General features: G+C 41.9%; 1 protein-coding gene across 6 annotated transcripts in view; it reads left to right on the plus strand.

The window, feature by feature from the left end:
* Window positions 1-15755, plus strand: part of MAPKAP1 (MAPK associated protein 1) — an 87798-nt gene that overhangs the window by 28398 nt on the left and 43645 nt on the right. For all 6 annotated transcript variants that reach the window (XM_064676509.1, XM_064676513.1, XM_064676512.1 and 3 more), the window contains 2 exons: window positions 8742-8914; window positions 12697-12873. In XM_064676509.1, the coding sequence (XP_064532579.1) occupies window positions 8742-8914; window positions 12697-12873 (350 nt within the window). The remainder of the gene's footprint in view (window positions 1-8741; window positions 8915-12696; window positions 12874-15755) is intronic.

A 15755-nucleotide genomic window follows, 5' to 3' on the forward strand; every position in this document is an offset into this window, starting at 1 on the left:
TTTGGCAGTGCAATGGGAGCTGACCCTGCCTGGAGTCAGAGCAGGACCTGGGAGTGGGATGGTAGCTCTTCTTAAACAGCCAAATGCTTTTTCTTGGCATGAAATCTTCCTTTAGGAAAAAAAAGGAAAGGGAAGGCAAACAGCTGGTACAGTGAAACATGCAGGAAAATTGGTGATGCCTTGAAATTAAAAGCATTTTTTAGGCCATGGCCATTTAAAGGAACTTAATTAGAATTAAATAATTTTAAACAGTTTTTATAATGCACTTGTTAATCTTTTGGCTGAATCATATTGCATTTTATTCTATCTAATTGATTTTTAGCAATTTACTAATGTCATTATCTTTCGCTTAATTACAGATCAAACCAAATGAAAAACGTATTCACAACTCGAGGTTCTTAACAGCCAAAGAAATATGGAAATGTTTTATTAGCAAATGTTTCTAATGGCTGCTGTTTGCAGGAGGGTTGGGTATGTCCATTTAACAGACATGCTTGTTGGGAGAAGCATTCCTGAGGGAGAGAAGGTTGGGTTTTTAATTTCTCACAGAATAGTCTTTTAGACTATGTCTTTACTCTGATCCTGGTACTTGAAAAATGCTTTTAAAGCATTGGTAGTAATTATGGAGTAAGAACTCTCTTAGAAATCTGTACAAGCACCATGATATCACTAATCAAAGAGTTCTTGTTTCGTAGTTAAACATTAAATGTAAATGAAGTGATAATTGGTTTATTCTTGATTCCAATATAAATTGATATTTTATTAAATTATTTTTTTATTTATTTAAGATTCTATTTAATATTCCCCACTCAGAATTTGTAAAGATAATATAAAGGTCAGGTTTTTTCCATGTAAATTTTTTTATTTCCCTATCTGAAACAAATAGGGAAAAAAATTCTCTTTAGCTTCTTAATACTAGTACTGCTTGCACTGAAGAACTTTGATTTACTAACAAGAACAGTGTCTGAGCAATTTGTGGAGATTGAGTTTATGAATTTATCATACCTCAGGCTGCTATGGACCTAAATCCTGGGGAAAAAAAAATGTTGAAAACACTTTATGTCAGAAAGTGTCCTGCATCAATTAAAGTTGCTTGAACCACGTGCAATATTTTAAGGGCAAAAGCCTCCTGAGGTTAAACTCTCTCACAGTACTTTCACGAGGCTGTTGAGGCTGGAGAGGGAGATCTGTTCTTAAGCAGCTGTTTGTGCTGGATCCAGCACCACCTCCATGTCAGTCTAACAGCTGAAAAGTCTCAGTGTTGTTAGTCCTGGACTTCTTCCCCTCCTGTTGTGGGGTCTGCACTGGCACGGCGGGTCCTGGCAGTCCCGGTGACATCCCCACCCCACCGGGGTGTGACCTGTTCCTTGAGCCCTGCCCAGGAATACAGGTATCTTCCTGAGTACAAGGAAACGTGGGTTTAAGGGGCAAGTTTGGGGACTGATGCTGAGAAATAACTTGCCTGATGGAGGAAATCAAATCCCATCTCCGTGAGCTGCCTGAATCTGCATCATGTTCTGTCTCTGATGGTTTCTAAATTGAGGGGGGAAAAGCTGTTGTGATAGTGTCACTAAACACTGCAGAGCAAATTTCTATATAAAACTCTTCCTAGGTAGGAAATTCCAGTTAATAATAATTTGGAGAAAAACCTGTAGTAAAACTTGAGCATGTTAACTATTGAGAGTTTAATTTGAGCTCTGGGGGAAATGATCTATTGAGGAAGGCACAGTAAAACTGATGAGATTGCAGGCAGGTTTTACAGATGATTTTCTCTTTCTTTTAAGAATAATTGAGTCATTTTAATGATAAGCCTTGCTTGGCTTCCTTGAATGGACTGCATGTAATTAGTTGCAGCTTCAACTTTGAAATGTTTTGACAGAAAATGTATCATTTAGCACAGAAAATTTTTCTAGCATCTGCCTTTAATATTTGTTCATTTTCTGCAACACACAACTTTGCTACTTCAGGTCAAATCCCAGACACGGCTCTGTTCTCTTTGTTATCTCGATTGTTTCCTTCAGGATGAGGGAGAATAATTGCAGAGAACATCTTTCCCAAGCAGCTGGAGCCCCATTCCAGCTGACTGCAGCACCTGCGAGGCCGGTGGCGGTGCCGGGGGCTGCGGGGCCGTGCCAGCCCGGGCTGGCGGTGCCGGGCGTGCTCGGGCGCCGCTGCCCTTCTGTGAGCTTCAGCTGGCAACGGTGCCAGGGAATGCAAAGTGTCTGGGTTAGACTAATTAGAGGGATGATTTGTGAAACGCTGGCTATTTATTTAATTAATCACCGGCACAAAGCTATAAAACCCATATTTTAAAAATCCCTGTTAGTTTGCCATGTGGTTAATAGATTGTGGCACATTAAAAAGTGACACGGTGATGTATTAAAAATGTTCCACCTAAGGTTGGCTGATGTCCTCGAGGAACTTGAGCTGTCTGCTTTGTGCAGCAGAAGCAGAGGATTAGAGGCTGATCTGTTCAAGGATTGAATATTTCTGAAAACATTTATCTTTTGTAGAGCATCTGTTCGTTAAAATAGATCGTGGCATGTTCCTTAACGCACAAATAACGTTTATGGTGTAGTTTTAATTGTAAGTTTTTGTTGCATTTTGTTATTACAAAGAATAACTCTATTCCTCAGTATTAAATTGTAATGTTTATTAGTAAGTAAAATATAAATAATTCTACTAAAGAGGCCATTCCTTCTCCTCAGCGAGGAAGCCGAGGATGGTTTGGGTAATGAATGCATTTCTGCTGCAGCTGGAGCAGTTGCCCTCTGATCAATGTGAACGTGTGTTGTCATCCTTGAGCAGAACTGGGGCTGCACAGGCAGGGTGAGCTGGTGCCACCACAGCCAGTGGGACATCCCACCCTCTGCAGAGCAGCAGTTCTGGGTCTGTGTTGGCCTTGGGCGTGCAGGGAAGGAGCGTGTGGGGCAAAATGCCACGGGAGCATGACAGGAGAGGGCCATTTGTCCTAAACCTGACACCTACATGGACATAAACACAGCCTGGGCTGTAAAGGGGATGGACCTGGGGCTTCCCCCTCCATCCAGATAATGTTTGTTGGAAAAAAACAAAACCAAGAAATCATATTCATAGCACTCCAATACGGTGTTTTAAATTCAGTTTTAAATTCATAGAGAGTTTTATAAATGAATGTGTTACTATGATTGAAACGTGCTGTTACCAGCATTATGTGTCTTATTCTTTGCTCAGGACTTACATAATTTTATTAATTGTGGGAGTGAATGCCAAGCAAGAGCAGGCAGTGATTTGGGTACTTGATTATGTGGTGTGGTTATATATGTAAATCCTGGTTTTGAGGTGCATGTAAAGACGTGTTCAGGTGGAAGCATGGAAGGAAACTGTCCAGCTCGGAGGTGATGTTTCTCAGCTGTGTGTTGTATAATTAACTGGTACATTAGGAGGGGGCTGGAATAAAACATGAGCATGTTAATGCAGCCTGGAGCTGGGGTTGTAGTGATCGTTGCGATGCAGAGGACGCATTGCTCAGAACTGCTGCTGCCACTGCAGCCTGGGAAACATCTGGACCTTTAATTGACAAATCGTGTGGTGCTGTACAGAGCAGGCATGCTAAGTGAAGTCAACAATTTAGAATAAAAAATAATAGTGTGTTATTTACCTTGTAGTTAAATATTCATACTTTGTTATGCTTTGGATAACAGGAAATTACTGGGTTAAATTTTTATGAATAGTGACAGTGCGAATAAGATAAATTAAGTATTTAATGATGTTAATGGAATTTTACATCGTGATCTGCTAACTCTGCAGCAGAAGCTGGGATGATACAAAGGAGAATCCACTCCTCAGAAGGGAATAGCTTTGAGGCTTCGTTGAGAACCTGTGAGGGCTGGCAGCGTGCTCAGCGTGCCGGGCATCGGGTGGGCGCCTGCGGCAGGGCCGGGGCTGCCGTGCCCTGGTCTCACTGGGGTGTTCTCCATAAATGATTAGGAATAACAAAAGGAATCATATGACCAAAGTAATGGAAAACTCCAATGCTGTTCTAACCACCTGATGAAATAAACTCCATTCTCGTTTGGCCATGGTAGGGGACAGTGTGGTGGGTTGGAGGAGGAATGGTGTAAAACTGCCCGGGTGTTCATGTGAGCACCAAGACTCAGCACTGGGCCTCTGAATATTCAATGTGCAACTGGACAGGCATCTTCCCCCAGCCTGTTACAGATCAAATGCCCAGGCTGTGCCATCGCTGTTCCCCGTGTGTCCTGCCCATGTGTTGTACTCCACACCCATGTGTTGTGTTGTACTGCACACCTCAGACTGTGCCCATGTGTTGTGTTGTACTCCACTCCTCAGACTGTGCCCGTGTGTTGTGTTGTACTCCACTCCTCAGACTGTGCCCGTGTGTTGTGTTGTACTGCACTCCTCAGGCTGTGCCCATGTATTGTACTCCACACCTCAGGCTGTGCCCGTGTGTTGTGTTGTACTCCACTCCTCAGCCTGTGCCCATGTGTTGTGTTGTACTGCACACCTCAGGCTGTGCCCATGTATTGTACTCCACACCTCAGGCTGTGCCCGTCACCACTCCCTGGGTCTCTGCTGGGGCCGTGGGTGTGCTCAGCATCCTGTTCTGCTCCCACCTGTCTGCTCAGAGCCGTGTGCCAGCGGGTCTGGAATATTGTGCCTCATTCTGAGGGTTTCTGCCGTGTGCTTACTGAAGGCTTTTAAGGTATTTGATCATCCAAACTTAAAAAAATTTGTCATCTTTTCTTTTAGATGACCCTTCTTTGTCTACTCAGCCTCTCTAAAGCTGTTTTGCTTATGAGTTAATATGACTGACTGTTTTATTTCCACTTATTTCGGTAAAGAAATAATTGGTCTAAATTTTTTAATTTTTTTCAAGTCAAAAGATTAGAAAATGATGCTTTTCAGTGGTCATCTTAGAAAAATACGGTCCCTTGTGTTGCTATAAACATCCATGCTCTGATCCCTTAGAACTTTTGTATGTGTTGTAAATGCTGAGTTAATATATTTCTATTTTTCTCCTTCATATATTTCCTGTATGTTGATTAAATACATATGTAAGTTATGTTCAGAAAGTGATTGCTGGATTACGGAGTCACCTAAACCAAAAAACATTTCACTGAGTTTAAAAGTGAGAAGACATTTTGCATTTGGGAAAGGAGAAGCATTTGTTTCCATTTTGTGCAGTGTTTAGTGTTGTTTGCTGGGAGGTGAGTCAATGACTTGAATTAATTATAATTACTGAAGAGACGTATACTGATTGAGCAAATAAAGTAGTAAGCTCATTCGTGCCAAGGCCATCTAATTAAATGCTAACTTTGGATAAGCTAGATGTGCATGAAAGATTAATTTTAAGAGGTTTTTATGACTCCCACTAAATAATGATTCAGTAAAATCTTTGCATTATATCATTAGAACATCTAATCTTAAAGTGATATAACATTTAGTCACAGAACTCTATTGTGCAGGAAGAGGCAGTAAATTATTAGTGTTGAAAATCAATCACTTTTCTCTCAGAAATGTTTATGGACTTTGTTTTAATATTGTGCCGTGGTGTGTGGTGAAGCAGAGCAGAAGTGAGAAGGACACAGCACACACAGTTGTGCTCCCTGCTCTGCAGGTACTTCAGAACTATGTTTAGGAGTAAGTTATCCTGGGAAGGGACAGTGGTCACACAATATACATCAGATATACATCATCTGGTGTGGGAGGGAGGGATACATTCCCTCCTGGACTTTGATTAAAAGTTGATTTTAAATCTTAGAAGGACATTTTGAGTTGAAAGAATTGATAGAGTTTAAATATTTATTTTTGTTTAAATTTAACATACTGTAGGAGAGCATCAAGGAACCTTAAAAGAATCCATCAATAAAAATACTTGAAAAATTTTCTATGATTTATAGTACATTTTCGGTGTATCCAGTTACTCCTCACTTCCTTAAAGGACTGGTGGGATATAACATTTCTAACAATAAAAGCTTAATGGAATCAGATTTGTGATTTCCTAGGAAATTAACGAGATATTTTGTCAATTTTATTCCAGACTTCATTTGTCAGAATATACAGTGTCCAGTGACAAGCTAAAAGAATTTTTTGACAAATTAACTGTGCCACAGGTGACAGATCAGGAAAATGTTAATTTAACAGCCCCTTTATGCTTCCCAGATTTATTGGAGGCTATTAAGGAAACTCCAAATGGTAAGGCCCCTGGCCCTGAATAGATTTTCCATTGAATTTTATACTGGATCTATTAATAAAGTTTGATCCTGCCTCTTTGAATATCAGTAATTGTCCTTTATCTTCTGGATCTCCTCAGCATTTCCACTTGGAATATAGTTTTTAGTTGGAAGCAGAAAGTGATTATGGTTGTAGCAGTGCCTGTGGTCTGGGTCTGAGTGATTCCTCCTGGAGAGGAGACTCCAGCCCTGTGTAAAACCCACAGGTTATCTCTGGTGAAATCCAGCGTGGCTCAGACTCCTGGCCACGGAGACTAATCACTGTTCATACCAGTGTTTCCCACCCAATGTGACAAGAAAGTCTAATTGGCTTCAGGTTTCAGCCTCTCTAATACCTTATGGCAATCTGCTTTACAGACCTTTAATTAATAAAAATGTTTCACTCACTTTTTTGAAGCCCTTGAGTATAGCAGTGGTGCCTTGAGCCATCTCCCAGGCCTGCTCTGTTGGGATTGCTCCCCTTGCTCAAAGGGTGGTTGGAATCCTCAGAGGTGTATGAGTTTAAGTCACCTGTCATTTTGGTGTTCCTGTTGAGTGTTTGTGAGTAAAAGAAAAGGATAGCTCTAATGGAGGAGGTAGAGGAGATTTAGAGATGGGGAAGAACAAGGAAAAGTTTAGTTAAAAACAGGAAACACAAAGCACCACATGGTGTGGGGCAAAGGAGAGAGGAAGCCCAGGGAGAGTTACCATGGGGTTTGTGATAGCTGGAGACCAAGGTCCTGAACAGGGTTATTTTATAAATACATGGTTTGGATTATTAGTTCATAGAACAGCTGTCTGTGCAGTGGCTGATGGATAACCTTTGGTTGTTAGATCCAGTTCTGCCTCGTTTGTCTGCTCCCTGGCTTGACGCTGGGTGTGTCAGTTGTAGCCTTGGCATCAACTCTCACATCTGGTTGTCCATTTTTCTTGGATTTTCCATTGTCAGGACCCAGCATTACTTACAATTCTGCCCTCCTTGGATTTATGTATGTAGCTGACTTGGCATGCCAAGGAGTCCCATTAGTTTCCTGGGTAGCTGTTCTTTACTCCTTCCCGTGCCAACCCATTGCAGCCCCAGCTCTGCTGTTCTGGTGTCTCTGCTCAGCACCACAGTGTCACCAACAGCCTCGTGGGCATCCCTGGGTGGTGCCTGCACCGGGGCAAAGACAGGCAGTTCATCACCTGGGGCCAGTTTAGTTACTCTTTAGAAAGGTCCTGGGAGTAGAAAAGCAAGAGAGATTGCAAGGAAGAAACCCACCCTTATGTTTTTTGGCAGCTGTAGCTCTGCTGTGTTCATGATTTCAGAAGACCATGGGTGGTGTCCCAGAGGGTCCTGGGCACACGAGCTCTCACAAAGGCTTGTTAAGGTTTATCCAAACAAAGTGAAGGAATGTCCCATATTCTGTTACAAACCTAACCCCTCCTAAAACATGGGAAGAGGAGGTATCTGCACTATAAAAATGCTTTCTTAAAAAACAAATTCATTATATTAGAATGGATTTTACTAATACTTTTAGCTATGCCAGTATGAATAACTTGAATCTTTAAATTCCTATTACTTCTCTAATTTATAATCACACTGAAGGATCAAATGGTTTTTAACAATATATTGAAATTAGCACATGGCATTTAACTCCCTGTTTTATGCTCTCATTATAGATTTATAGCACTGAATCCTTTTATTCTGTTACTTAGAATTCCAAGTGATTAATTCAAGAAACACTTTCTCCTCTCAAGGCCCTTGTGTGTATGGAGAGAGATGGAGACAGAGAGTTACTTTGGGTGCTTTGGAAGAAGGGATCAGAATGTGCAATCTTTTGTCTGTTTAAAAGATTTCTGGGTTAAAGCTGCAGTCCTACCTGCAGTGGATTAAACGTTTTTTTCTTGTAAGACAAACTTTATAGATCTCTCTGTTGCTGTGTATTTTATGGTTTATTTAACTGTCAATCTCCACAGTGCCAAATAGATTTTTTTAATGTAGTAAGTTCCAATAAACCCCATTATTAATTAATTCTTCTTGGTTGTCTTCAAACAGTTCAGAACAGTTCAGGCTCAGTTGTATGTGAGATTTTGTTCTTCTCTTGGAAAGCCACGGTCAAGCCTCGATAGCTGGGTAGTTCTGCTCCCTCCAGAGGGCTGAGAGCTTCTCAAGTAGTGGGGGAAAACTGCAGAAAAGAGCAGAAATGTAGAAACAAGGGTAGTGCAGTTTGGAAGTCTTAGGTTGGCTTGATGGGACTTCCTCCCCATCCTGCAAGTATTTGGGGTTTTTTAAGTCCTGCAGGAACATGGGATCCTGCAGTGAAGTTCAGGCTCTTTATGAAAATCTGTGAAATCACGGCCAAATATTTCATGTCCTTTTCACAGATAAACAGCAGGGAAAGAATTGGAATTTAAATGTTCAAGCTTCTTCCATTTTCAAGCCATAGCAGCGTATTTTAGTTTTCCTGCTGAGGAGAGTTCCCTCTGCCCAGATTTTGTATTAACTCTGTCACACTTTTCTCATAAAATACACTTTCTCTACAGGGCCATGTTGGTACAACGGCAACCAAAAAAATTGATGTCTACCTCCCACTGCACACAAGCCAAGACAAGCTACAGCCCATGACAGTGGTGACCATCGCCAACGCCAAAGTGCACGACCTGATCGGGCTCATCTGCTGGCAATATACAAGTGAGGGACGGGAACCCAAACTGAAGTAATGCTCTTTCCTTACTACCTCTTTACCTCTGAATTTCTCCTCTGCAGCCTTTTTGCATAATGAAATGGATTTCCATGTCAGTGTTTTGATAGCTGAATCTTAGAGAGAGCACCTTCCCGTTTGTCGGTGTTTCCCTTTGAGCAGCACACGGGCACCTCCAGCCATGGCTCTTTGATTTGACTGCTGGGGGCTGGTTAATGATCAACAGGAAACCTTGGATCTGCAAATGAATCATAACTTCAAAACTATGGAAAAATAATGCAAACCTTATGTCTTTTGTTATCACAGAGGCATTTGTTATTTCATGTCCCATCTATTTTTGGGTAGTGTTCTTAATGGCTGAGATCACCAGATGTCAAATACAGTCCAGAACTCCTCTGTAAGTCCCTTTGCTGTGCTGGAGTACTGTTGGTGTTTGGTGAGAGCTGTTCCTTTATCCTGGCAGGTGACATGAGATGCATAAACAGGTTCTTCAGAGCCTCTCACCTGAGCAGCTTTTGTTTTAAAACAGTTCTGTAAAATACTGTGAAGGGATGGGGAGGTGCTGGGAGGTTGCTTGAGCTCCCACCACGATTTGGTGATTTCTGTTCCATAGATACAAGGCACACAGGAAAGAACCCCTCTTGAAAACAGTTTCATGAATATTGTTGCTTTGGATATAGGTTTTCCCTTAGATCTTCTCAACAGACAAATGAGATGTTTCTGAGGTTAAAGACTTTGATTTGATCTGTTATTTTTTTTACACTGGAAAAGAAATATAAAAGTATTCGTAGACGGTGCCATTTAATTTGCTGTTATTAATTTCTGTTCATTATATCTTAAGTTCAAAAGAGTGTCCTTTAGGTATGATTAGGTTATCTTCTAATGAGTAAGACAACATTAATCTCAGTCTTTGGACACACACATATTTTTCAGGAGCACAGCACACCTCAGACACAACATGAGGAGAGTGTTCCATGAACCATCACTGCCCACAGCTAAAGGCAGCAGTGGGAGGAAATGAATTTCACTGTCTGCCTTGAAGGATAAGATGTTATGATGTGTCAAAAAGTGATCATGAGCAAGGAGGCTGTCCAATGTAATCAAATTCAGGGCAGATAGAATAAAATAAATAATGGAGGCATGAGTTCCCCAGAACATGTGTTAGACACAGCAGCAGTGGAGAATCTGGGGACAAATGCTCAGATTAAGGGGCAGAGCCTTGAGATTCCAAGTAGTTTGTTTTCTTGTAGGTTCTTAATTATTTCTCATGTCTCCATCATCTTTTTTTAGCATTGCTGACTGCCACTCCTGGAGCAAGGATTGATTTAACTATAACCTAATTCTCATATTCCAAGTAAGGAAAGAGCTCGTGTAGGGTGCCCATTCTACACTGGCCATTTGTTCCTGATTCAGTCAGGTGAGAGTGTAAAAAGACAAAATGGGGATCATTGTGACACTGCACTGAAATATATACAGAGAATGCCTGAGGAATGGTATTCAAGGCATGTGGAGTGACAACTATACCTACTAGTGACACTGTGTGAGAGTAGAGAGGAGATTGTAGACTTTGTAATTAAAAAAAACAACCCCTCTGTCTTTAAGAAAATAATATATTACTGCTTAATTCTTTTTCCTAAAAGGTAGATATACGAGTCTGAAGTGAGTGAGCACTAGTTGACAGCTTTGAGAGCATTCTGTATTCAATTAGGCTGCCATTTTTATTATAATTGTATTATATTTGTCTGTATTCAGTCTCGATACAAGGAACCACTGACAGTGTTAGCAACCCTGGCCCTGGCCTCTTATACATGAACTTGGGTTGTAACCCAGTGGACCTTTCTCTTGCCAGCCCCTAACAGATATGCTGGAATGATTCTGCCTGCAAAAAATAAACCAAATCTCCTTCTAGGAAGAAATCAATAGTGAGATGCATAATTCAAATACAGTTGCTATTTTTAGATGCTGTTGCATCTCTCAATTGTTGTGCTCAGCTTGTTCCTGACTTTGATCTCAGCCTGATGGAGGTTCAAGGTGCAGAAGTTTTACCCATTGGACTTCTGTTTTTCAACCATTTGTGACAATATCTGTGTTAATGTTCAGGAGCCCAGCCCATCATTGAAGACATTTGTAACCCCTTTATTTTATGGGATTTAACTGACAATGTCTCCCATGGCAGGGGATGGAAGGAGATGAGCTTTAAGTTCCCTTCCAACTCAAACTGTGCTCTGATTCTATGATTCATAGAAATCTAACTAGAGTAAGAGAAAGATCCAAAAATCATGCCAGGCATTTCCCATTACAGAGTAGAATCTGATGTATATGAGTTATTGTGGCCTTTTTTTTGGCTTGTTCCTACAAGCCTGGCCACGGTGCAGACACACGGCCCCAGGCTGTGGGCTCCAAGCCCAGTGCTTCCCAATCCTCTCCCAGCACTGCCTTTTACCCATTCCTCCAAAAGTTTCTTTAGCACTCTAGAAGTTAAAAATTAATTCTGCATCAGTGTTCCAGGACTTCATAACAGTCCAGAAGCTCAGGAAAGTTTCTTCACAAGTATCTCAGAATTTTCAAAATTCAGAGTAATGAATGTTGCTGAAATACCTTTTTGTTAGCAAATTTGCAGCTTACATTAACAGCAATGCATCATTATTCCCTGTTTTCCATAATAAATGTCTTAGTCATGACAAGGTGCCTATAGATCACCTGGACTAAGCACTCTCAATAAAGCACAGTTGCAACCAAAGGTTTGTGAATTAATTGAGAAAACTGCAAATCAGGTAGTCAGTGAAATAATTCATTGTCACATCCAATCAATAAACTTTGTAAATCAACTCATTTAATTCAAAAAATGATCTATATAGATCAAGCAACCAATTAAACAATTAGCATACACTTTACAATTAATTAATTTAAGCATCAATCATGCAATTAAAACTCTGAATTTAAACTGCAGAGTTTAGAAATGCACTGCCACATGCACCTCCAGCTCTTCTGCGTGGCTGGGGAAAGGCTGAGTGCTGGCAAGTTTACGGTTAGAAAGAATACTTATTTTTGGGTCAATAATTTAAATTGAAGTGACAGTTGAAATAGATTTCAATGTTAGGAAATTATGATTAATACCTGTTTGGTAGCTATAGATAGTTGTTTCCCTGTGGGCTTTCCATCTGTGTAAAGAAAGAGGCTCAGCTCTTTATTTCCCACATTGTATCTGTTACAACTTTCTGTGTTAGTTAGTCCTGCTTGTTGGTCTTTATTAATTCTTAGCTGCCTTTAGTGACTGGACTTCTTAGACACTTAGAAAAGGTAACTTTTCTACTAATCATTGCTGCTGGGTTGGACAGATACTTTACTTTTCCCATAGTTCATGACCCTGTTTACCTGCCTGAGAGCACTCTCTGCCTTTCCAGCCTACAGACCCTAAACTTTCACAGTTGTTTGATCTGTGAAAAATCACAGACTGTTTGTTCACCTTTAGTTCTGAAATGTAGTCAACATGTAAGTAAATAAATTTTAACAAATGGAGAAATATGACTCCCAGCTTTATGAAGTCATGAAACTTTTATGGACTTTAGTGTATTTTAATCACTGTCAGGTCTTGCTTGTAGTGCAGTTAATGATGAAGGCTGACTACTTTTGCTGTAACTCACATGGCAGCAAGATACGTTGGGACTTTGGGCCATGTTCTGTGGGTGTCCTCAGTGTCTGTGCAGGGTGTTCCTCCCGTGCAGGTGCCTCTGCCCCGGTGTGTGGTGGTCGGGGGCTGCCCTGGGTCCTCACTGACCCTGCTGTGTGTGTTGCAGTGACAACGTCAATGCCTATTGCCTGCACATCGCCGAGGACGACGGGGAGGTCGACACGGATTTCCCCCCCTTGGACTCCAACGAGCCCATCCACAAGTTTGGGTTCAGCACCCTGGCGCTGGTGGAGAAGTACTCGTCGCCCGGGCTGGCGGCCAAGCAGTCGCTCTTCGTGCGCATGTGAGTGCGGGACGGGCTGGGACTGCTCTGCCCCGGGACACCTCCAGCCTGGGGCTGCTCTGCCTGCCCTCACCTGGGGTTACCAAAATTCGGGGGCTGCCTGTGTGGGGGTGCTCTGCAGGCGATGCCCAGCTCCTCAGGTGATGCCCCGCTCTGGGCTCTGTCACCAGGCACGTGGAAAATCAAACGTGGCTGGCACAGCTCAGGTGAGACCAGCACAGGGGGTCTGGAACAGCAGAGAAGAAAATCAGCCCCTCTGCATGTGATCAGTGGAGAACATTGAGCTGTTGCACTCCCACTAGAAAATATTTGGAATTTGCACAATATCTGAGTTCATAATCTTCATTTTGCTCCAGCCATGCTGCTTATTTATGAAAAATCTGTTCTGAATAATAAATGAAATAATGTGTATAGAATCATAGAACATTTAGGCTGGAAAAGATGTAACAGCTTCAGAGAGTTTAAATTACAAAGTCATTCATGTTGGATATCCAGAACCCTTTTCAACAGACATTAAGAACTGATCTTGCAAGGGACTTTTAATTATTTTGGAAAAGTGTATTGAATTTTAGCAGGAAAAAAAAGGTGTATTCATGGTGTTTGGTTTTCCACACAGGAGATTTCAAATTCTTCTTTCAAAGCCCAATAGACAAAGTAGTGAATTTGTATTTTCAGACTGGTTAGTGGACTAAAAAAGCATGTAATTTTGGAACAAATAGTTACTGAGTGGCTTAATAACAATGCAGTAGTTGAGGAGAGAAATGAGCAGTAACCAAGCATGCCAGTTGGAATAGGACTGGAGATTCCTCTTCCAAGTCCAAAAGAATTTTGTTGAGGAAGACCCCATCCACCCCTGAGACTTGAGCTGTCTGGCTTGTAGCTCAAGAAGAATTTGCTCTGTTCTTATCAGTGAAGTAGGGATACATACTGTGCCTGATCACTTTTATTTTTCTTTACTTGTGACTGAAAAATCTTCTAAGCCGTCAGAAGGCCTTAATTACTGTAACAAAATACCAGGAGCATAAACCACTTCTTACTTGGGAAAAATATTTCATATTTGGAGCTCTCAAAATGAAAATGCTAATAGAGTTTTCCTGGTTATTGGACAACACCTACATTTCTTAATACTACAGCTGCTTCCAGTTGTGAATAATCAGACATTTAAAAAAAATTCTGCCCTATTTAATTAGTTTTTCTATTTTTTATTATATACTGTGTTTCTTAGAGATGGTCCAAAGCATCCAACTGAAAGCCATTGTCAGCAATCCCGTGTGTATTCCCAAAGGCCACGTTCACTTTGTTCCACTGCATTGGGACATTGGGAAATACAATATTGTGGCCACAGTATTTACAGTAAGTTCCTGAAGGTCGAGGCAGTGGTGAGGAGGGGTGCAGGGAGGAAGCACAGCAGCCTCCCCAGGAGCACTGGGGCCATTTTGGTCTGGGGGTCACAGTCACCCCCTGAATTGGGACTGGAATTCATTGCAGGGAGCACATGTGGGTTCAGAGTTTGGAGATTGGCTCAGGGGAGATGGAACCAGCATTCTTGTGTGAGCCCAGAGCCCTGATGGGATCCTGGCCTGGCCAGCAGTGCTCTGGCTGGAGCTTGGAGCAGGATTAAAGTCCAGCTGCAGATCCTACGAAAGAAATGCAAAATCTTTTGGTTTACTATCATTTGTGCTGATGTGAGGAGCTTTCATATAGCCTGGGAGGTGCTGCTGAGGAGAAATAGGACAACTGCATCATAAGCAGTGCTCTTCCAAAAGGGTCAGTTTGGTTGTTCCTGTTAATTTGAATTTACTTTTGCTTCCTGTGTAAATAGGTTGAAATTAGGATTTTTAATGTGTCACCTAGAAGGGAGAATTACTTGATCTTCTCTTGATCAAAGGGTTGTTATCTCTGGGAGTTTAAATGAGCATACTGTCTTATTTTGGTAGGGATTTTTTGCAATTTCTATGTCTTCTTGCTCCCCTGTCACCCTGCTGGTGCATGTAATTGTGATTTTGTATTTCGCATCTCTTTTTTTCCTTCTCATGCTGAAGTATTTCAGCTGCTGCCATGTCAACCTTGTGACCTGTGATGTTTATTAATATTGGGTCAGTGCTGAAGGATGCTGATGCCTGTGAGAAGCTCCATGCTGGAGCCATGTTTCATCTCTGCTCTCCCTGTCCCGTGTAGGACGGACGTTCAGAGGTTGTGCGGTTGCCGAGCTGACAGCGGTGGAACCCTGCCAGGGACCCCGTTTCAGCAGGACATGTTTGAGCAGAAACAGTTTGCAGAACTTTATACACTTCAATTCCTGCCAAGGCAAACTCTGAGCCACTTGAGTTAGTTATAAATACCCAGAGGCAGTGGCTGGAAGTAGCCCACAGTGCAGTTTATATTCAGAGCTGGATGTGAATGTCTTTGTGGCTGTACAGAGTAGTAAATAATTGAGTTTGATTAGGGAGAGGGACCTCATTATCCCCCCACCTGTGCCCAGCTGGTAGGGGAGGGTCGAAATGAAGCCATTAGCTGTCGCTCTTACTGGCATCTCAAAGAGCTCAAATACATCTGTGTCTTATTTTCTTTTCTGGCACAATCAGTCGAGCAAGCTAAGCAGGCATGACCGAATTTGGCAAGTTCCAAGGACTCTGGCAAAGTTACACAAGGAGAAGACGGAGGGCAGTCATTCTGGCTTCTCCCTGCCCATTAGTCTAGCGAGTTGTGTTTTTGGAAGGTGGCTGCTGTGGAAAGCAGAGCTGTGTGCAATGTCAGACGCGCTGCTCGCACACAGCCTGCTCTGATGGCGAGGGCATTTGTCAGGAGGAGGCAAACAAAGCACCACATCCATGGAAATATGGACTTCTTGAGATGGTGAGGTCATACCTGAAAGGCTTAAA

The sequence above is a fragment of the Pseudopipra pipra genome, chromosome 20 (assembly GCF_036250125.1).
Source record: "Pseudopipra pipra isolate bDixPip1 chromosome 20, bDixPip1.hap1, whole genome shotgun sequence".
NCBI classification, from domain to species: domain Eukaryota; kingdom Metazoa; phylum Chordata; class Aves; order Passeriformes; family Pipridae; genus Pseudopipra; species Pseudopipra pipra.